This window comes from Trachurus trachurus (assembly GCF_905171665.1).
Source record: "Trachurus trachurus genome assembly, chromosome: 4".
NCBI lineage: Eukaryota > Metazoa > Chordata > Actinopteri > Carangiformes > Carangidae > Trachurus > Trachurus trachurus.
The window spans coordinates 25,075,267-25,099,428 of NC_139898.1; the positions used below are offsets into that span (position 1 = coordinate 25,075,267).

Genomic DNA, 24,162 nt, shown 5'->3' on the forward strand with positions numbered 1-24,162 from the left:
CAATGATGTCGACCGTATAGCTACTGGTTTGCCTGTTCGTTCACTCTATAAAGTTTTATCATGCACCTGCTGCTTTTATCACACCATAAAGTGATACTGTATGAACATGACTCTACAAGCGTTAGAGTAAAATCTCCTGCTTTTATTTAGGTGTCTAGTCTATACTATTCGCCTGTTGTAATCCAGTGCACCTTCATGGATGAACAGCACCTCTGTGGCAGAAGCTGACTCAGTGGCTCATGATGGGGAACATGAAACCGCACCAAGCTGTGTTAAGCTGCTCACGTGACGTGCCTGACGTTGGTCGTGACGTGACTGAGCCCTATTGGTCATCAGAGGAGAGCTGTCCTCTCAATATACAGGCTGTAGAGCCAGCACTGGAAGATGAAGATGGAGATTCTGATAATACTGGTGATGAAGAGGAGACATAACCTGGAATAAATGTCTTCAACACTCTGGTGTTCGTTGAAGATTTGGATCATAAAACTGATCTGCGGACAGTGTGTGATGCATCTTGCAGGTGTCCCGAGATGCCGTTACCAAATATGATCAACTGACAGAAAAAGAAAAAAACCTTCCCACTCATTCATGTCATTTATCGTTAGAATGAAAGCAACACTAACTATGATCATGATGCAGAAACTATTGGATGTGTTTGCCTATTAATAATGTGCAAAATAAGATAAAAAACGAAATAAAATAAATCGACTACCCTGACAAAAATAACCCAAAAATGATGTCATTCGAGATGCTCCTGCGCGCAAATAGAGGCCAAACGGAGCACAGAGACAAGTTTGTGATTTTAGATGAACGTGTCTCGTTATAAAATTAGAAAACCATGCTCATTTCCTCCGGGAACCTGTGCATGTCGATGATAACCTGTGTGTCCACCGAGCACAGATGCACTGTGGGGGAGCAGTGGTCAGCATTTCCAGAGGTAGCCTGATATTATGTAACATCCACACACACATCGTGATGCTCTCTTCCTCACAGCCTGGTGCCAAGCGCAAGGCATCCCATAAAACATGCCCCTTTAATCACATCAAATGAATGAGAGAGGAAAAAATAAATATACAGGTTTTTACCTTGCAGAGCGCCTGCTACCATTCTCCCGGGAGCGCCGTCTTGTGCCGTGGTGGAGATGCGCTTTGAACCCCGGCTCCGCTCACAGACACCGACCTTTGATTTGTCATTCGCTGCCAATCAAAGGTCAAAGCCTTAAATGTCCCGCGAGACGCGCTGAGATGAAGGAATCCCCCCCTCGTCCGGTTGATCCCAGTTCACCTGTGGGTGAATCTACAGAGGTGGCAACAGACTACGGCATCACCACAAAATCACATTTTGGCATATGAGCCGCAAACAAGGTACCGCGATGGCGAGCGGTGGAGCTGTAGAGCATGTGGATGGGCTAAAGCGAGGCAGCTGGAGCGGGTGTGGATGTTCGTGGATCTGCAGAGTGAGAAACTGCGCCGCTCAGCGCGTCCTGTCAGAGCTGAAGCAGTCCGGTAAAACCCGGGGTGGACTGAAGAAACCAGCTGTTATGTGTCATCATGAAGGAAATTTTTAGTAATGGGAAAATGAGTGCTGTTGATATGCAGCGATAATAAAATCTCTATTATTCAGACTAGGCCTGGCAGTAAATGATTTTTGAGGTCACATCACATGAGAGGAGCACCACTTTCCTACAGTAGAGGTCCCCATAACAACAACGATCAAGAGGGGATTAAAAAAAAAAATCATAGAAACACAACACCACTGGTGTTGTATTTCCGGTTTTGAACGCACTGTTATAATAATCCTGTCGTGCAGGTGAGACAGTTGTGCTTCCTCTAAATGTTCATCTATCTCGGTTCACACATGCACAACCGCGCTGCAGCCTCTGTCAAATGTAAACACAGCTGATCGTGGCTGTAATCCGTGACAGTGGAGTCGTCCTCCCCCGAGCTCTAACGCACATGGAGTTTATTTACAGATCTGAGAGGATTAGACCAGAGAGGAAGATGCAGAAACTATCCCTAAATACGTGCATGCGTGTGTGTGTCTTTAGGGTGAAAACCACTGTGGCTTTTGTGTTAAGTGCAAGTTCGCACGTCCTACTGCTTCCTGTTTTTCTCGCATTTGAGATCAAGGAGCAAAGAAGGAGGAGGAGCAAAGTTGTTTTCCATTATTTTAATGTTTCCTGGAGAGACAGCAGATAGAGAAAGAAATAAACCTATACAGTAGATAGATAGATAGATAGATAGATAGATAGATAGATAGATATGTGTACAGTAGCAACAGTGTGTTATATAACAACTACAAATTACAGACACAGTAAGCAGCCAAGAGAAAATAAGTTTATTGTTCTTGGAATGCAACATGTTTGGGGAGCAAGGTATAAAAATAGAGAAGGAAAAAAAAATCCACTGAATGAACAAAACACTAAAACAGTTGGATACGGTCATGTACAAGTCAACACGTTCACACCACACCCATTCATTCAGCAGCACGGGCTGAGAGTGCACACTGAGCCTCACAACAGAAACCACAGTATAAATGAATTTCTCTCTACAGACATCGTCCTAATTTATCAAGTGAACATCAACAGACTTTTGCTGCTGACGACACTGAGACAAGTGAGGGCAAGTTGCTCTTAACAGGCAACAGATGTCACCAAATATCATTTAGTGAAAGAGTATTTCTTCCTTACTGTAATTTCACCTTCATTCCACAGTATAATAGTCAAGTTGTCAACTCAACTAAAAATCATCAAAGGGCTGTAATTCTGTAAACGACATACTACACCCATGACCCTTTGACCCCAGATAAGTAACACAAACAAAACACACACACACACAAATCATTAAAAAAAAAACTTGGACTGAAACATTTCACTTTTTGTATCCTCTGAAAAAAAAAAATTCTCATAGAGCAAATGACAGAAAACTAATTTTGGACAGTGCAGTGTTTGATCAGTGATTTAGTGCATGTTGCTGTTTGTGGGTAGAAAATTTCAAAATGGCAGGACCAGCATGGACAGAGCTGAACAATGGTTTATACATAAACAATCAAACAAGAGCTTTACAGAAACGACCTTATCAGAATCATAAAAGTGACCTTTTAACTTCCTACAGTTTTAAGTTGACAAACACTAAAATTCAACTTGTAACAAAAGTATCAGGATATTTTGAAGCTCAAAATATCAAGGCAACCCTGGTAATGTAACAATATTGAAGGCACTTTTTAGTCTGTGCATTGGTCTTCATCCCAGCCACAGTGTGCGCTGCAGAGTGATGGTGAGTGCTTTGTGTATCAGCCCTTTAAGTATGACTCCATATAGCTCTTTAGCATTCCAGCACAAATGTAAAGAAAAGCTGTTTACACAATGCATTATCTGATGAATGTATATAATACAATGAGCTGATGAAGCCATAAAGTAAAAAGCAGGTCCTTTGGGATGGTTACATGGGTAACAGCCGACTCACAGTCTTGCAAAAGTTTACATTTACAGAGGAAAAAGATTTTGGTTTTAGATTTGACACAATACAGTGTCAGCATTACTTTCAATTCATCTGTAACTTCAAGCTGTAGTTAAAAACTAAACTATATAAATGATTTTGTTGTGCGTTTTCTACTCAGTTAAAAACTACAACTCCCTCGTTTCAGTTTGAGCATCAAGGAGCAATTTAAGAGTTTCACTCCACAAAATTAAACAAAGTATGGACATAAACTGATGATATTTGCTTCGATATAAAATATTTAAAGTAATTGATTATCAGTTATCCATTAAAAGATAATTGATTATGAAAGTAATATTTGCTATTTGCTTTCATTAAGTTTTATTTTTATACTGTGACAACAGTTTTATAATGTATTTATAATGAGTTTGTTCAGGTTTCGTTTATGTTTCCTCTCTGTTGTTGGTTTCTAATTAACAAAATATTGGTGGATATTTACTTTTGCCTGTGATTTCACTACCTGCCTTGTTGGATCGAGGTTTGTATTCAGTGTAAGTTTCAACAATTAGAAACAAGAAGTCAGTTAAAGGCTTCCCTGGATCATTAGTGTTTGTGTGAAATTAATGATTTTAGTTATGTCACCTTGAAGAATCTTAACATTTCCTATCATAGCCTGGAACCTAACGCAACACACAACATAAACCTCTTGCATACAACCATTCATTTGAAGGAGAAAAAAAAATTGTGACTGATCCAAACACAAGTTGGCTGACAATAGTTTTGATCAACATCCTGGTCCTTTTCTCTAAACTCCAGCATTAAGGAGGAAGATGAAAGCCGACACTGAGGCCAGCATGTAGAGACATAAAACCCACTTCCTCTGAAGGCCTCTTGATGTCTCCCTGTGGTCTTTTCTTTCAGAGTGCTGTCAGGGTGTCTGGGTTTGGCGGGTGTCTGACGGCTGCGTTAGCATCTTGGTGCTGAGGAGAGAGTTGATATAAGGCCAAATCCGGTCCGTCTCTGTGCCAGAGAATGAGTGCAGGACTCCCTGTGACCTGAGTGAGGAAGCAGCAAAAAAACAAGAAAAGTAAGTATGTTCTGGCTACAGTTGAAAAAGCATACATATTACATTAAAACAACTGAAGCCCTGAGAGGTGTAAGACTCAAAATAAATTCATCAACACGACAGGAGAAGCTAATATAGTATCAGTTTTAGTCTTGTGCTTTAGGTGGTTCAAATTCATTAAAAAAAAGTGCAGTTAGCATAATGTGTGTTATTTGGGTTTTTGGTCATTAATTAGGCTAAGGATTTTTAGACAGTTGGCTGCTAGCAGTGCAGTCAGTAGTCCACCCCTCGCTCTCCCTCTCTCAGCTGTATTTCCATCTGAGTCAGCAGCAACTAAGCCTTCACTTTGTCTATTGAAAAATAAATCTAGAAAATATATGTTGCATTTGGGGACAAAAACAATGTCAGCTAAATATCTAGTACTGACTTGTATAGGTCTATGACAGGCTTGGCCACATCCTTGTAGTGTCTCAGTCTGGCCATCAGGGCTTCTGGTTTGTCATCATCATGCTGAATCAGTGGCTCCCCGGTGACGTCATCCTTCCCCTGAGGAAGGCAACACAAGGTCACACATTGGAACAAAGGTAAATACAGCACACTGACATCTGAGAGCAGAGGATTATAATACAAAACAGTAACTCACACATGACTACCGTCCTTATCGTAAGAATATTATTTTTTATTTTTCAAAAAAATATAAAATTTATCACAGCTTCCCAGCAGATGTGTATTTTCTCTTATCTCAACCTCACATGTAGCTTTGTATATAAATGCTATTGTCCACCTTCAATACAATAAACAGTAAAATACAATTTCTCTTTTCCTGCCTTTCTTTTTTGCATAATATTTAATTTAAGATTAATTTCCTGTGAAGCTGTTTAAACCATGCTCTGAGGCAAACGGTCCATGGCCTCATAATTGGGTAGCAAACAAGTGGTGCTGTGAACTGAGGGTATTTGCTGATAGCGCCAGGAATAACTGTCCAACGATATCATTGACTTAAAAATGCAAGGTTTGTTGTCACAAATTGGCTTTTGCTGTAACTAATGGTAATGCTTTTCTTTTACAGCCCTGCTATTCTCTAATAATTTCAGCAGCATTTTGTACATTTGTTTTAAACTGTATATAAATAACAGTTATTAAATTGTTTTAAGTTAAGTTATATGACAACAATGACTCTGCACAGTGAATTAACAAGCAGCAGCAGTGTCATTGTTGTGTACAGGAGGGCGGGGCAGTGAGGATGTTGTCCCTCATCTGATGCCAGTGTCTGATTTAGAAGCTCCTAACCTGCTGAAACAAAACAGTAAATCTGTACCAGCTCCAAAACACCACAACACAGATTGTGTGGGGGGAGAAACTGAAAGGATAAAATGTCCTGAAAAAAATCAATGAGGTGTGACTACACTGTCACATCCATCTAAGCTTCTGGGACCTGCGCTCGTGGCGGGTTGAAGCCCATGTTGTAGACTCTACCGCTGGCTGGATGGATCCAGCGGTCACTCAGTCTCTCTCTCAGAGTCTCGTAGGGTATGTTGAGGCTGATAACCAAGTCGAGCTGATACAGACTGTTCAGGGCCTGGGCCTGCGCCAACGTCCGAGGAAAACCTAAACAGAGAGTAGATGAAGAAGGAGAATGTGAGTGTTATTTTTCTGTCAGCTACATTCAAAACCTGGATGTATGTGACTTTGATAACTTCTCATCATTAGGAGAAATACTGAACATGAACAAAAGGCCATTGCATAGTTTCATACGCAAGTGGTTGATACTATCAGGAGCTGAGGGCAAGTCATTTAGACTCAGGCTTATTCCAGATTTCCAGTGAAATGGTCTGTAGCCGTGTTATAATAACAACAATGTGCATGTCCATTAACTTTCTGAAAAACACAATGGCCTCAGTTACGTGACCTGGATGAATCACTAGTAGCAATAACAAGACAATCTACAGTCACTGCAGCAGCTCTGTGAGGATTTACTTTTGTAAAAGTTACATGCCAACATGGAGATGTTCAGCAGGTGTGATCAGTAAGGTTATGTTTATTGTGTTAATTTGACCTAAACACAAAGTACCCTTGAACCTGATGCTAATATCTTCAGCTTTACTTAATCATAATAAAAGAACTTTAAATTTTGACTTTATGAAAGGCACAAGATTATCTGATACATCCAAATTAATCCCAACATGGACCTGTGATCCATACATGTTTAGAATATATGTGCTATCTATAAGGTAATGGTAAAGGGGGAAGAAATATTCACCTGCTAACAGTAGTAAAGGTCAGGCGATCACCAAAGTCAACAAAAATGACCACTTGTTCAATGGGCTCTATGCACAGCTCCACTACTTCCTGAATTTAAGGCAGCTCCTTCATTTCCTGTCTTACATTATTGGACAAACCGATTAATCCAGGTGTGTCTGACCATTGTGACTACTCAGACACACCTGGATTAATAATGTACGACGGGAAATAAAGGAGCTGCCTTAAGTTCAGGAAGTAGTGGAGCTGTGCATAGAGCCCATTATTTTCAGTTATAGCGATATTTTACCCCTCCAAAAAAAGTCAGAGGTCAGGGGATCAACAAAGTCAGTAACATTCTTCCTTTGGGCACCATAATGTTGTGACAGTGACCAGAACTATCAGCAAACATAAAAAAAAAGTAGATTGCTGAAATGACAAGCACATTTCTAAAAACCACATAACCATGTTTTTCTGCTTTAGTATGGTTTAGTGTATGAATGAGTGTGGGCTCGTCCTTGAGGTTTATTGCTTCCTTATGCATTGGAGTGGAATCCAGCTGTAACTCTGTATGTCCCTTTGTCTAGTCTATAAAGAGTCGTTAACCACCAGAGCATCATGTTTCCAACAAATGAGTGACAGGAAGGCTCACAACAGGGAAAGAGACAGAGACCTTGCAGTTATGTCCGTATAGTACAGTATATGTTGGGGGGGGGGGGGGGGGGGGGGGGGGGTGTTTTAGATGTGTCAGTGATAGTTAATAGGAGCATAAAAATAAACCAGTTTGACATACACACACTGGGCAACACAAAGGCTTTGTGAAAGAAAGCACATAAATCAATCTGCTGACACTAATAACCAACCCAGCCTTTCAGAGTCATGAGATAAACATGATGAATGAGACAAATACAGGCATGTGTCTGTTATTTGTGCGGGTGGGTGTGCGCGCGTCAGTGACCTTGATTACCCTCCACCCTCTCTTGCTAAATTGTTTATTCGCTGATCATGTTTCAAGGTTTAAACCAGTTTTACACTGACCAGTTTGTTTCATCTCTGTTTGGCATCTCTCTTGAAGATAGCGGGTAATGTTTAACACTGAAAAAGGCTCAATGATCTCCAGTAACTTGCCCCTTTGTAGTAGACAAATTAAGTATTAAGTATCACGTATTCAAAATTGGACTGTATATTGTAATTAGAGTATTGTCTCTTCATAGTGAAATGATTTGTGCCACAAAAGGAGACAAATAGATAAACCTGTTCTGACTCACCAATCTGGCTGAGAGAAACTTGGCACTGGATGTGAATACATTATAAATGGAGAAATTTGCAACAGAGATAAAAACAAGCACAGGGACACAGCTGATATAAAAAAAAATTGGAAGAATATCTTCAACCTTTGATTTGAAACTGAAAACTAAACCCTCTGTGACTGCTGTAAGTTAGAGCATACAGTATTATAAACCCACTGGTAACTGGGCTCAGTAGGCCTACTTCAAAGTACTAACTACTCACAGATGTAGGATAATGTAGAGCATATTTTTTCCAGGCTCAAGTAAAAAGTGGGCACTGCTTATAGCACTGTGGAGGCCTTGCACATGTAAATGTAGTAATGTAAAAGAAAGAGGGGAGAAAAAAAGAAAGACAAGCCAGCCTAATGGCTCTGCCTCAGGATTTTGGGTGGGCGGTACCTTAGGTGACCAATCAGATTTAGGGGGTGGCTGGCAGGTCAATCAACAATCAGAGTCAAAGGTGGAGGATTGTTGTGTTTAAATCTGGTTTATCATCCATCACTACAGTGCAGAGACCAAACACAGTGACTAATGAAAAACTGTTTTTTTTTTTACTCACCGTCCAGCAACCAGCTGTGGTCGTTCAGCTGTTCCAGTCTAGGCAGCATCAGTCTGGTCATCACATGGTCAGGAACCAGCATGCCTCTGTCTACGTAGCTCCTCACCAGCACACCTGCCTCTGGTACACAACAGACAAGTTCACGTAGATAAATGCACATAATTCTTCATTATTTGATTTCAAATAAGATGAAACAAAGGAACCATAAAGAATTGCACTGTCATTGCAAACTCCACGCCTGTGATCCTATCCCCTGAAAGTGACACCACCTACTGAAGTTCAATCATTTATAAAAACATTGGACTTAATTCAAAAGGGAAAAAGTGTCGTTACACTATCCAGCAATTCACAACTTTACTGTATACTTTAAGTTTGCCAGGCCCACACATGTTTTTACTTATGCTCTCTCTGCACTGAGCTCCATCTCACTATACATGAGCTTGGTACATGCTGGGAGTTAAATGAGGTCCAGTTGGTGAGGAAGTTTAAAGAGACAACCAACAGTGCAGACAAGACAACGTTTGGAGAAAATACTTTAAAAACAGCTCTGAAAGTGTGTGTCAGAGCCGCCTGGCGTCACAACCTCCTTCAATTTAAGTCTCCACCAAACTAGACAGTGGGGTAAAAAAAAAAAAAAAAAAAAAAAGGAGAGAGAGAGTTTGCTCTGGTCCTTGTCTCTTGGATGAATGTTTCCTGTTAGATGAGCTCATTAAACAGGAAACCTGAGCTCGGTCTTGATTCCCTCTGTATATTTCCACATAGATTACCCTTTTTAATACAATATTAGTGGTATTAAGAGGGGGAGAACACAAAGGAACTCTTAAACTCTCATACGCAACATAGAAAATGACGCATTTGAGCGACTCCTTTTTTCCCCCAGCAGAGTGGCTCTTCCTGGTGACACCACAGGGCTGAGGCTATAGCCAGATGTGTCCTACCTGTATTTGCGGCTATGCTCTCCCGTAGATAGTGGCCGCTGGACAGGTACTGCAGACCAAAACTCTGCGCAATCCTCTTGGATATCGTCCCTTTCCCTGATCCTGGTGGACCCATGATAGCAGCTCGGAATAACTTGGCCATGTCCTCCTCAGAAACGGGCTGTTGTTGCTGCTGCTGCTGCGTCTGAGAAATGCAGCACAACTGCTGTGGAGTGTTTTCCCCTCCCTGTTTCTGACTCTAGTAAATTGCCCCCTAATTAAAATCCTAATCAGCTGCACGCATGAAGCTGTCTAACGACTCCAAAGCCTGAGTGGCTTATTCACTAGTCTTGCCAAAGTAAATTTAAGCTTATGTCTGGCGTCGGCTCTTTACGCAGAGCCTCCTGCCTGTACACATTGGAGCTGTCCTGTCCTGCTCTGTGACTCGGATCAAGTCAAAACGCGTTTTTCCCTTTTTTTTTGTTTTGTTTCAGGTCTGGTCTCCTGTAGACACTTTAAGCGGACCTACGTCTTTAAGGACGGGTACTTTTCTCTGCGAATGAATGAGGGAGTCTCCACAACGCCCTACTTTCCTGCGCGTATCATCCAGAAAAAATGCGGATGACTGATATGCACGAACTTCGCGGGGTAAACTGGTCACTGTAGTTTTTTAAGTGACTCGTCAACGATGATGTAGTTTTTCTGAAGAGATGGAAATCTATCTATCTATCTATCTATCTATCTATCTATCTATCTATCTATCTATCTATCTATCTATCTATCTATCTGACAAAATCCTAAACTATAGTGCAGCTTGTGTGAGAATTATATTGAGAATAAGCTACAAATCAATAAATAAGTAACAGTGTTGTGAATTCCTGCTCCAACATATGTTAATGTTTGTAGAAACATCGTGTCATGCTGAGAAGCCAGAATAAGAAGGGCGTGTCCATGTCACCTGATCCCAGAAAAATATATATATTTAGGAATAGCCTAATTACCTACACCACACAATAGATTAACTTTTATTTTTATTATTATTATTCAGGCTAACCTATTGTAGTAATGACCTCCTGTAGTAACCAGAGTTTGTTGCATGTGTTATCTCAGTATTAATTTGGAAAGTGGACTATTCTTAGATTCCACCACTTGTTGACAGCACTAACCTCGGATCAGGGCTTTAATTATTGCTCACGGCCACTGTTTGTCATTTTTGTGTGTGTGTGTGTGTTTTTTTTTTTTTTTGCGCGGCTTTGGCAGCGAGCGCAGAAAAGCACATGAGTCGCTGTCATCCCGCGCAACATTTTGCGGACGGGAGGAATCTAGTGAGTAGCCTAGGACTTGTTGCGAGCCACACGGCGGCGGCGGCGGCGGCAGCAGCAGCGTCTCGGGGCTGTCAAACATTGCGCACAGGCTTCAGTCTCCAGTCAGTGGAGTAGGACCGGACTAATCCATCAGAACAAACAACTCGGGAAGATTAACCTATTTCAACCTCGCGAAACTAGTTTTTTTCTCCGCACCCGGAAGCCTCTTTTAGAAAAAGACAGAAAGAAAAAAAAAATCACGATCATTTTTTTCTTTTTTTTGTCACATGGCTTTGGAGAATTCAATAACAACAAAAAATGGCGACAATCACGTTGCTCTGTGTGGTCTTGCTGCGTCATTAAAAATATTCATGTAAACACGGGGAATTAAACGGGGAAACTGCAGGTGAGTCGGCTTAATATTTGCTCTCTATTTAACGCGGAGTTGATGTAAATAAGAATTAATGGTAATATTTGGACCCTGTTCAGCATGCTGTTTGTTTTTGCCCAGAAAAAGGGGTGTGTATGCAATGCTGGGCGTTAACGTTTTTGGCTGCACAATATTCAATACGAACATGGCACTTGTAGGCTGTTTGTTACCTGTAGTCGATTTTTAACGGACGTGCTGAGCCTTTTTAAAGTAGGTATGCATGCTACTAAGAAATGACGTAAATGGCCTTGTTGTTTTGATTTGGCTAACTTTTGTTTATTTGTAGAAAACAGCAACAAGCATGAGCTCGGCTTATGTCTGTAGGAGGCTACGTGCTGTTGTCTTTAGCTATTCCTTGGCGTGGCAGTGTGTCTGTGTGTGTGTGCCTGTGTGAATTGATGCCTTCACTGATAATAGGTTATGACCCATTCTCCAGTTATTTACATTGAGGGTTTATGTAATATGGACGCGCTTTCTTCACAGGAGGGGGGTCTTCTTTTTCTTTCTTTCTTTCTTTCCAGACACCAGTGGCCATCAAACGCAACACGAAGCCCTGACAATGTATTTGTCCTCTGCTCTATTCAGTTATTGCACATGTTGCTTTGCTGTGTACGTCTGACATGGACATTTTTTGGCCAGTGCCCTGTGCAGTGGGGCTAATGGAGTTGTTTACAAGAAGTGAGGAGGGTGGACTGACGAGGAGGAGGAGGAGGAGGAGGAGGAGGAGGAGGAGGAGCCGCTACGTCGGCCAGCGACGCGACCGGACTGCTCGAGAGGGGGGCGGAGCCCGCGAGGAGGATCATAACAAGTCTGACGTCACTCGGCCTTGTGGTTGGTATGAATGATATACAGTTGTCAAAAAAAATACATTTAAAAAAGTACTTTTCCTACACAAATTCCTAGTAGTAAAGAGGTGAGGAGGAAAAAAAGGCATATCTTCCATCTGTTTTCATGAGTTGGAACCTGAAGGAACCATCTGTGCAAAACAAAGAAACAGCAATACAACTGAACAACCGAATACTTCTTTATTGACACTGCCAAACATGGAGATCATGATGAAATAGGCAAGGCTGAAAAGCAACTGTCTTCCTCCTGTTTCCAAGAATCTGACCATGTTCTTTTCAGATTCACAGTAGCTCACAGAGTTCATTAACCGTCCTCCGTTCAGACACAGGTGGCAGTTGCCTGAATTAGAGCTATAATAATTCATTTGACTGATAAGTCCATCAAAGACGAACCATTTTCTATATTTAATTAATTGTCAAACAGGAATTTTCGCTTTTTGTCAGATTTCAGTCTCAACATGAGAGGATCTGCTGCTTTTCATTGTCATATATTACAGTAAAGCTAATCTCCCCAAGAGGTTAGAGAAAAGGTTTTGCAGACTAAATGACTAATCAGTTATCAAATATAAATAATCATCACCAGAGTGACTAATTTACACCATTTAAGTCCTGTGAGAAATGGATTTTCATGCGTGGTTCACAGCATTAGACAGTAGTTACTGTTTTATCCCTAAACCCATATAACTAAGTGATAAGAAATAACCTACAACATGATTGTGTAATGTTATGTTAACCACTGTTAAAAGCATTCATGTATCAACAACATCCATTTTACCGTACATGGACAACAGAGTCTGTGTTTTGGAAAAACAGGCGAAGCAAATGACACAAAATGAACTGATAAAATCTCAATCTTCAGAGTCAAATGCATGTGGGAACTTGTATCTATAACGTCAAACATTTACTGCTGAGCCGCTCTCACCTTTAGTTTTTCTTGACAATAGCAGATATGATATAAGGGAAACCAATGACAGTACAAGGATGAATGTCTGAACCCACTTTCACACGACCCCTTGATATTTCTGTTCAAATGATGAAATATATTTTATATTTTATATATTCTTAACTTGTCGGTGACTGAAGGATTTCATAAAAAGTGCTTGTATTTGTCAGGTTACAGGACTACATTACTCTTTACATTAATCTCCTACACTATATATATTAAAATGTAGGCGATGCAAGTTGCACACGTTTTGTTTTAGATGCCACCAAATGAGCTGCGTAAGTACAAAAGTAAAAAAAACTAAACAACTTTGTTAATCTTTGCACTTGTTGACCTAGAGCATGCATAAAATGGTTGGATGACGTGCGGAGTGAAGCCATGGGCTGCTAGACTTGACAGGCTGCCCTGGTTCAGTTATCACAGTGCTGATGCTGTCCCCATCAAAGGTACAGTACTGTGATAACTGAAGGATGGCTGCCAACTTGACACTTGTGCAGTGGATGAGGACTCACTCAGCTAATGAGCCAGAGGACCCAAGAGGAGGTCGACAAGTGTGAGTATGTGATATAAAAAAAAAAAGTGGTATGACAGACGTCAGTTGGCCTGTTATTGTGTATTTTAGTGCAAGAAATACAGTATGGTCAAAATCTGTACATTTGTATTATCTTCATGACTCATCTGTAACTTCTGCTCAACTGGAGGAAAAATAAAATGAATTTTCTGTGATTTAAACGTGTATGTTTTTCTGTTATCTCTGCCTTTGAAAAATCAGATGGTCAGTTCAATCACCTAATGAATGATTGAAACAAATTAATAATAGTGAAGTGTATAATAATCCCCCAATGGTGTCAGTTTTAAGGTTGAATCAAATTGTTTGGGTATTTTTCTTGGTAAGATCCATGTGACATTTAAACAAAAATGACATATCTGGAAACCTTATAAACTAAATCAGAGTCTAACCTTATGGTTCACTACAATAATTATTTTCCTCACTTTACTATTTTGGATTAGGTCCTGTCCCTCTATCATGGCAGAGAATATCCACATAGTTATCAACAGAGGGCGCTAAAGGTCTACTGACATGCTTTGTGGTCCAGATAGCAACGTCTGCAGCTCTGTGCAGTTGTGTAATCTGTATCTGAAACCTGAATGATGAATGTGTGTTTTGCTAAAATTGTATAGCGTTTATTGTCGTGGTTCACATAAAGCATGGCCTATTTTTTTCATACCAGTTCACCCAGTGATAACAAAAACAAAGAACAGAGGCTTGTGCAAATATGGATTTTTTTTTTTCAAATAGTGCCCCACAACATCTGTATGATTCACACCAAAGACAGCTATATTCTCCATTTTAGTCAGTGTTGTTTGGGTATAACCTATAGACTGACATCAGTATTTCGTAGAGCAAAACACACTTGCACTGTATGATCTGTGATGCCAACGGGCTGAAATGAATCATATTTTTCAGAGTGCTGTTATGAATATTACATGAACAGTTTGACTCATGTCTGATAAACCACAGGTCACTCTGCAGCTGTCCTTAGCATGTTTCACTCATAGGGTACATACTGTAGCTGACGTGGAAATCCCCAAAGAGTCATGATACTTACTTTGTTTTTGTCTCACTCTAACCTCAATGTACTCAACTCGCCTTGTCACATGTTTTTCTGACTCACCGCGTCATGTCTAGGTACACTGTGGTGAAGAAAAATTTCATAATAATAAAATATGAAAAGTCAGGTGAGATTGACACTACTTGAAAGAGACACACTCAATTTTACAACGGCGCTCTCAACAGCTGGTTTTGCAAACACCCAGAGCTCTACTTGCCACTGACGGCCATGATCATAGGGAATTTCTGTCGCACTTAATGCAAGCCAATATGTGATTACTGGGATGTGACCTGGGAAGTCCCTCCCTTAAAACCCACCCACTTTTTTGTCTGACACAGAAATCTTCACATCCTTGTTTTTGTGTAGCAGGAAGAGAGAAATTTCCCTATTATCACCCCGTTTATTCCCTGAGCTACAGAAACAATAGACCAGCTGACATTACAGTTAATTACTGCTTTTCCTGTCCAGCATTCATAAACAGAATATAAACATTTGATAGAAGTTTTAGAAACCACTAAAATTTAGTTTTTAAGTTTAACTCCTGTAGGCACCTGCATGATCAAAGACAGATAATGAATAATAATTTAGTAAAACTGTAGAGAGTTGTGTCCTAAACCATTTATTAAATGTGCTCAGTGCTAAATAGGATAAGGAAAGTCTTTACTCTAAACCCATGGCAGAGGAATTTAGGTACTGGGATGGGACAGCTCAACGAGGCTACAATCTTAACCATCATAATAAATATAATTTATGTAAAAGACCAGTTTTTTCTGTCTACATTCCAAGGTGCTATATATTACAGGACTATTGATCATGCATGGATATCTTCAGTCATCTTTGTTTAATCTCTCATCGGCAGTCGGTGCTGGGGAAACTCCATTATTTGTCTTGATGACATCACCTAGAGAGGCTGACCTGTTGCTTTAAAGGAGACTCCTTGTTTCATGTGTTTTTACTTTCTTTCTTTTCTTTTCTTTTCTTTTCTTTTACTCTCAAGGTTTTTTTTCTTTCCTTTTTCTTGTTTGGTTTCCCTTTTCATTGGGAGTTCTCTTGCACCAGCTGAAACTGTCAAATTGCACGTCTTCCAACTGAACATCTTAGAGGCAACAAACCATACCCAGAAAAGACAGTTATGCAAATTTTGCCAGAGGTAGGGCCGTTGCATCTGTAATTACAAATATAGCCAAGCCCATGACTATTGTACATGCGTTCAGGTTTTGGGAGCACAATTACAAAGATGGTGGATAGCTTAGTTAAGCAAAGTCATAAAAGGAACTACCTACATGGTTACCACCTACAGAATGGCAAAGATGAACGATAACCTTCCTTTATACCTTGGTGACGTGACATGAGAGGGAAATGTCCTTACATGTTCCACCTGCCTTTATTTCTCATGTTTGTCACTTGAAGAGCTCTACCTACATTAGATCCCCAGGCAGGGGCTTTCCTCAGTTTAGGTCCCCCTACACTGTAAAACGTTACTTTACTTGAATATTAAATCCTTCAGATTACAGAATAATGTTAGTGCAGAGTTTAATACTAGAAGGATTTTGTCATTGATCTGCTGAAGGAGAAATTTCTCTTGCCTCCAAACATTATTGGTTAAGCTTGATTTGGATAGTTCATCTGAGATTTTACAGTATTTGTAACACCACATCTTCATCTATTATCTGTGTTGTTGTTGTTTTTTTAGAAGTATAATTGTACCGACAATTCATAGACTATTTATAGGTTATATTTAGTGAAATAGTTGAAATGTCTAATAAAAACCTGTTGAAAAATTCAGTCATCTCTCTGTTACTGGACTGTTAATCTTGTTGCATCATGATGCTGGTCTTTTCCCAGTGTGCACAGCTGTAATGTGGTAACTTTAAACACAGGATTTGTGAGGAAAAAGTTTTGCAGATCAAACACATCAAAGTAGTTATTTGTGTAGGCCTATATTTCCTGCAGAACGACTCCTAAAAGTGTCTGTTATTTTAACTTTATTCACAGAATGTAACTTTTAGTTGTTAACAACAGTAACAATGCATTGTGTCCTAGATATCATAAATATGCTAATATACCAACAAAAATGTAAAAGATGAAAAGCAAAAAATAAAAACAAATTACATTTTAAATTCGTTACACGAGGCTCTAGTTTGGTGTTTAGTAGGTAATCAATGTAACAAAAGAAAAAAAGAATATTGCAGCTCTCAGATGTATTTCAATTTGACTGTTAGCAATCAAAGAATAGATAAAGACTTAGAAAATAAAACCAAAGATGCGGAGAAAGAAGTATGAAACTCATCATGATTTTAAATTGTCATTTGGATTCAGTGAAAGGAGTGATCAGTATAAGATGAAGTTAATTAACTACAGTAAGCTAATAAACTAATTGACATTAATTTCCAAGTTCAAATGAAAAATAGCCTCTAAACCCTTAAATTATCCGGCGTCTTTGTTCTTCATATCTTTGATTTATTGAGTTCAACAATAAAACTAAGAAAGTGCAATTAGAAGACAGACATTTTGGATTAATGGATGTGAAATAAATCAAGAATGACATATTCACTTCCATCCCAATAAGTACAAGACAGAGCTGTAGGCTACACCATCACATCCAGTAGCCTATGAAATATGTACATGCATCCTTCAGTCCATTCTGCACAAACGGTGCCAAAGACTTTAAGAAAAGTGTCTCAATACAAATGACAAAAATTTGAGGACTAATCTATTGCACCTAAATCATGGCAAATCTATAACCATGATAATTCTCTTACTTAATGCAGAATTAATGTCGGATAAAGCTACACTTACCTCCACTATGTGTCAAACTGACAATTATTCTGCAGGAATCACATCATCTAAGTAGTGAGAGTGGCCACTGTGTGTCGCCTGAGTCCAACAAAGGGTTAAATGTCGTCACCTTGAGTGACAGGCTCAACAGCCAATCAGCGGCCGTTTTCTCTGGACGTCCACTGCGTTGTTTTCGGGAATGGGGCAGTCACTTGTCAGGAAGGGTTAGCACGAAGAGAAGGCAACCGTGTGTCCATATAACCTCTGAATTATCGAGATATTTCGTGGATTTAACCTCGTTTTTTTTCACTTCTGGATTCTGGATACTTTTCTGTGAAAGTTTTGGAGTCAAATAGTCGACGGGTCATAGATGAAATCCCCGTAGAGCCCGAGCTCCAACTTGGTCTAAGCGTCTAATGTACTAATCGAAACGGAAGTAACTTGCCAGCTGTCTGGCTACGCTCGCTAGGTGAGTGAATAACCCTTTATTAAATGCACTCATCGATAATAATAATTTATAAAATGGTTGTTTTATGGTCCATTTAGCTTCACACAAGCGTTTGTCGTTTTTCTCATTTGGTGTCAAGTGGGGAAACATCGAGCGGGGGTTAGCTTTTGGTCATATAGAGACGTCAACTAACTGGCTAACAAGCTAATGTCAGCCCGACGTCAGTGTACTTGGATTCATAGTAAAAAAAAAGACTTAATCGATGTCAGATAAAGGCAGAGAGACGCTGATCTATTTTACAACGCGGTTAAAATGTAATCTTAACAAGGTTTCAGCTAGTAATATGTATTTTTACAGTAAGTAAATGTAGGTCAAAATATCAGCAAGGTCCTATATTATACTGTAATGCAATCCAGTATAATTGTGTCATCACACACGAGGGCCTAACTATTGGACTTAAAGTAAAGTTTGACTATTGCCTCGAGAAAAAATTATGGGTATGAATATTCACAACCACAATTTGTGTTTCAACACTTTTGTTTTGGAATTAATCAAACCGCAGTTTAGTCCACCATGGGCCGAAAGGATCTCTCCACCATATAAAAAAGTGGCGAAACCGAAATCTCGTCATAAGTGTGATGTGTAGGCAGCCCTTTCCATGCAGAAATGTGCCTCTAGTTTCATCTCTCTGCGGCCAGGGGAACCAGGGAGACCTCAGTTCAGCAAAAATAAAGATAGATTTAGGTCAAATGGTTATGCATTATTTTGGCTGCAACTAATGATTGCTATCATTGAGTATGTCTGTCCGTTTTTCTATTGTTTTCTTGCACAGCAGGTAAGTCAGTTGTCAGTTGTGAAATGTCATCACTGTTTCTAAAAGTCAAAGGTGTTCAGATTGTGGCTGCTGCTCATCAGCGCAAAACCCCCAAATAACAGTTAGGCTATATGTTCACGTTTGAGAAGCTGGAGGCAGGGACTTTTGGCATCGTCAGTTGTGGAGGATTGTGAACACAGGATCTGACAGAAAATGTATTGTTGTTGGAGCTTTATCGCCATTGAAAAAGGTAGCCACACTTTGGTTACTGTTTCAACACAGTAAAGATGGATTCAAGTGATTTTTTATTTTATTTTTTCTATAATTGTGTTATTAGCTAAACAAGCAGATAATGACTGTTTGGATGTTAGAGACATGTTTACTGCTGCAGCAGTTTGTAGGTCAATTGACTGAATGATAATCCCCAATTATTTAGTAATTGATGACTCATTTCAAAATTCACTTGAATACAAAGATGTTGTGTTTTTATATTTGATACTGTATTAATGAACTCTTGTATGTGTTTTTAACAGGTGACTAATAATTTTTCATTGGAAATTAATTAATCTTTCAAATACTAAATGAGGAGGAGAAATGAAACTGAAATAATGCAAATATGGACTTTTTAGATGTAGGATAATAATCAAAGTTGATTTGTAGTTAGAATTTCCCTTTTTTTCACTTACATTACTTTAGTTGAAGAAAGGAAACAGGCCCACCTTTTGGTTCCCACCATGACAGTATGATATTTGACACCAAAGAGCAGTAGATTATTGCTCACTTGATCTTTTCTTGTAATAACCAAGTGATCTTTGCAATCAACTTATTGTCTGGTCTGGTCGGTGGGTGTGAGAAAGTGATACCACATTTTGCTGGTGGTAAACTATGTTCTTCTTGCCTTATACAATCTTTTATTTGAAAACAATGTGCCATGATTTACATTCACAATAATAATTGCTCTACACATCACACAGCACCAGAACAACACTTGAACATGGAGTTCAGTCATAACTAAAACCCTACAGTATGTAAATCTATAAATTCTTGATACTAGTTCAGTTAAAATTAAATAATTTAATTTTATGTAATTTAAAATGACATATGACACAGTTTCAGATCTTTATAGAATAAGGTGCGTAATGTCAGCCCTTTTCTTCAAAACTCAAGAAGTGCCAATACGGCTGAAGAAAACTGCACCTTCAAGAACTTATTCAAAAGAGCAAATTTTGAATGAACGTCTTATAAAAACAGGTTCAGCCTCTGAGTAGCTGTACTCTGTGTCAGAGTGAATGGACGTGCGTAATGTCAACCTACCAACGTGTTGAATCATCAAAAACTAGATCAGAAAATCCCCTCAAGATATTTCAGGGTATGTTCTTTCAACAATGTAGCCAACATGAGGGCCTTATTACAAACAGTAATCACTGAAGAGGAGGGTACGGTACACCACACCTAAGATCAAAGAGGAATTGATTGCAAAACTGTCAGTATCAAACAACAACAACAATAAAGTCAACTTAATAAAATAAGTCCAAACAGGCAGAACATTTATCCATATGAAAGAAACACATTAAAACATCATTCAGTGCGACTAAATCCTTTTGTAAGTAGCCTATCTGTTCATTCACTGTTAGATAATAATCAACATCTCAAACATGTTCATTGTGCTTAATGACCAATGCAGTTTCAGTTGGCAGCCTTTTCCCCCCTGATAACATTATTTGACCATCAGTTTATATTTATTTATGATCCAGAATTATAATAGCTTTGATGAAATTTGTTAGGGAGCATTTTAACAACTGGTTAACTCTCATTCTACTCATTTTCAGATCACACCTACAATCAGTTAAGGGTGTGGCACAAGTGAGAAATATGTTTCATACCAATAGCTCCTCATTGCACTCAAGTTCTACTCTGTGCATTTGTTTAATTGCATTGCACTTTAATTCAATCATTAGATAAGATCACAGAGCACTGTAAAAAGAAAACATAGTACAGTCGATAAACAGCAAAGAAACACAATAGAGTAAAGTTTAATAATGCTGTTAATAAACCCAATTGAGTAAGGCAGTACAGCTGAAAAACACAATAAAGAAACAGATGTAAAGAAACAGTTATAGAAGAAAGAAAAGAGAGTGAATAAACAAAATAAAGAAACAGTAGAAAAACTAAACCAACACAACATAGTACAGAGAAGTGTACAAGAGAGAAACACAGGAGAGAACAGTTCAGAAACACAGTGCAGTCAAGATACACATGAGGAAGAGCAGTAAAGAAACACACAAGTACTACTAGAAACACAGTAAAATACTAAAGTAAAGATATGAAGTACAGTATAATAGAGTTAAGTACTAGACATGTGACAGTGACACAGTCATGTATGTGTTTGAGTTTTTTTTACTAGACTTTATATAGTGTGTGTTGGTTCCATAGTAGAGTACATTAGAAAAACAGATTAAAGTAGAGAGGCAAAGCAAAATACAGTATAGTACAGTCAGTTCACAGTACCATTAAAAAACAAAGAAAGAGGAGAAAAGAAACGCATTACAAGTAAAAAGTAAATAAAGGAACAGTAGAGAACCACAGAACAATGATTAAACATAGTAAAGATATAGGCCTACCAGTGTACAGAAGAACACAGTAAACAAATACATATAAATAATAAAGTCTATAAAGAAACAGAGCACTGTACAGAAATACAGTGTAAAGAAACCTTTGAGTAAAGAGAAACGGTGTAGAATACAATGGAGAAATGCAGTACAGAAACACAGTAAAGATATGAAGTATTGTAAAGTAGTAGTAAAGAAATCAGAGAGTAGGCTACAGTCAAGAAATGCAGTAAAGGAATACAAAGAATAATGGTAGAAAAAAAAAGATAAAATACACACAGAGAGAAATGCCACAAAGTAAATAAACACAGTGGAGTACAGTGAGATTTGATTCGAGTGGATAAAACCAGTGTTGCATGTAATATCATGAAGTGTGTTTTTGTTCAGGAGTTTGAACTTGAACTGTGACGTGAAGATAATGACTGTAAAAGGACAATGTGAAACACAGTCAGATGTTTTCTGTTGTTTACCACAGAAGGAAATAAGGCCATGACCCATCCCTGTTGTATAACACCTGATTGTAAAACAGCTTACCTTTCTGCAGGACTTTGTCCCTACAATGCTTCTGTTTAGTTTTAGTTTTATCAGGTGCGTCTACATGCACACTAATAAAACGATTATTAGGAACAATCTGCTAATGACGCATTTGATACGTTTATGCGTTTACAATCTGTTTTCTGAGACCCGTCGATTATCGGGATTCTTTCCTCTTTCATACGTCGAGTGGCTTCTTTACGCGTGTCCGAAGAAAGGGTTGGTGGGACAGAGTTCTGTGATACTGAACGGCGCAACAACTTGGATGATGTCAGGACGTCGCAGCGATCGTTTGTAAAGCTGTGTGAAGTAGGGATGCACGTTAACTATCGGTACAGATGATCACCTGACCGATATTTGCTTATAGTTATCGGCAGTGTTTTCCCATTAATTAACAAGACTGTGCCCTCCCAACTCAACTCGGTGTGTTAAACTGATGCAAAACCGATGCAATGAGAGCCTGTTTCTTTGTTTTCGAGTTTATTGTCTTTTCAATTGATCTTTCAACCCAACCAACACAGTATTCATGCATATTGCTGATTGCAGACAAAGACAATACCCAGATCAAGCACAAAAGGCTGCATCTAAAGATTACTTTTATCATTATTGATCAATGTGAAAAATGACCACCACAGTTTCCCATAGTCAAAGCTGGTAGCCACAAATATTGTCTTGTTTGGTCTGATTATGAGTCAAAACAATTGATCAGAATAATTTCCTGGTGATTGACTAAAAAATTAATAGACCAATTTTTGTGGTTCCACAAGCAAGTATTTGATTAATGAATTGATTGATGTGCGTACCAAATGTATGAGGGTTTAAAGAGAGACTGACATGGTCATAAACATCCCATCATAATCTAACCGTCATTTTAATTTTCGTTTGTAAACGATAATAAAGACATAATCAATAGCATTTAATTCTCATTCATTCATGTTTGATTAATATTCGATCTGAACAAACTATAAATTGTGCATGGGCATGAAAGAAAAGATGAACAGAGACATCCACCCCGTCCTGTCACTTACAGTGTGTTCACCATGGATATAAGACATCAAGCGCCACTTGCGCAACCTTGACTGCAAAAGTATTTGTTTTTCCTCGTATTACTCGACAAGTGTCTACTAGTCCCTACCTGGACAAACACAGAGATACAATATCAGCTTCTGTTAGTTCTGCAAAATAATCTGTTAGTTCTGCTAAATAACGCCATCTAAAAGGCAGGAATATGACAGCGACAGAAGGACACTCAGCTGCCGTGACATTTTGCCGTGTGCAGCCAACGAGGTCAGGTCATACATCAAGACTCGACGATAGCTAATTAATATGCACACACTCGCCACCAACTGGACAGGGGTGTTGATCGCAATCTGTCAAAATGGCCGATGTCCTTGAGATTTTTCCGTCGCCGGTATAAAAAAACCTGTCAATGACAGAGAATATTAGGTTCAAACCCTGGTGTAGAGTCTGCGTGGGGGTGGTGGTTGGGTGGGACACAAGATCCATGATGTGTTAATCTGTCGGCTCTTGGTTTAGTAATCTGTCCACACAGTTTATGGATTCATACTCCGTACTCTCAGGTTTGTGCCCTTGGATCCATGCACCCAAAGTGAAAAGTACAGTAAATACCACATTACACAATGAAAGGGGTGAATGAAATGTCCGGTGCACTAAACACTATAATGTAGACTCACCTCTCTTTGAACTCTGGTATTTTTACACTACAAATTGTCCAGGCTGCTGTGCTTCCCTCAGAGCGCAGTACTGCCTCTTACATCACGTCAGGTAACGCGTAGAAAAGTGAAAAGCTTCTGTCCACAGTGAACTAACACCATACCACATGTGAAGTCAGAAACATTGCATCAATAAGCATCAATAATCAATCAAATCTTGTAAAACATTAAATTGTAATATAAGGTGGAGGCTTAAAAATAAACCCCTTGTGGCTTTTTGCCTCTCCCTGCACTGTCCTATTGTTACCTACCATGTTTTATGTTGTATTCTTTTAACTTTGTGCAAAAATAAAAATTCAAAAAATTCAAATTCAAGTAATTTGTTTTAAAGGGAAAAAAAGATGAAATTGCTTTGTGCTGGACTTGAGATTTGCTTGTCTTCAGTAGATGTGGGATAAAGAGACCCCGAGGAGTTTGCTTTTGCTTATAAAAGAGTCTCATATTAATGTGGATGAATCACTTGTTAATGGGTCCATTTTCGATAAATATATCGTTTTGTCTTTATAGTTATTTTGATATTATTATTTAGTGGTCGACTCGCCCAGCATTTCCTAGTTTCCTGGTTTCCCGGACGCTGACCGGTGGGTCATGGGAATAATCGCTAG

General features: G+C 39.1%; 2 protein-coding genes across 2 annotated transcripts in view; one reads left to right on the top strand and one right to left on the bottom strand.

Moving 5' to 3' along the window:
* Window positions 1-2,314: 2,314 nt before the first annotated feature.
* Window positions 2,315-10,101, bottom strand: ak4 (adenylate kinase 4). Its single transcript, XM_083970522.1, has 5 exons — window positions 9,528-10,101; window positions 8,590-8,709; window positions 5,939-6,111; window positions 4,931-5,049; window positions 2,315-4,492 (listed from the first exon to the last, which is right to left on the bottom strand). The coding sequence occupies exons 1-5, from the start codon at window positions 9,667-9,669 to the stop codon at window positions 4,366-4,368; spliced, it is 681 nt and encodes a 226-aa protein (XP_083826648.1). The 5' UTR covers window positions 9,670-10,101; the 3' UTR covers window positions 2,315-4,365.
* Window positions 10,102-17,630: 7,529 nt separating this feature from the next.
* jak1 (Janus kinase 1) overlaps window positions 17,631-24,162 on the top strand; it is a 36,467-nt gene continuing 29,935 nt past the window's right edge. Inside the window, exon 1 of the mRNA XM_083970499.1 lies at window positions 17,631-17,888. The gene's annotated coding sequence lies outside the window, so the exon portion shown is untranslated. The remainder of the gene's footprint in view (window positions 17,889-24,162) is intronic.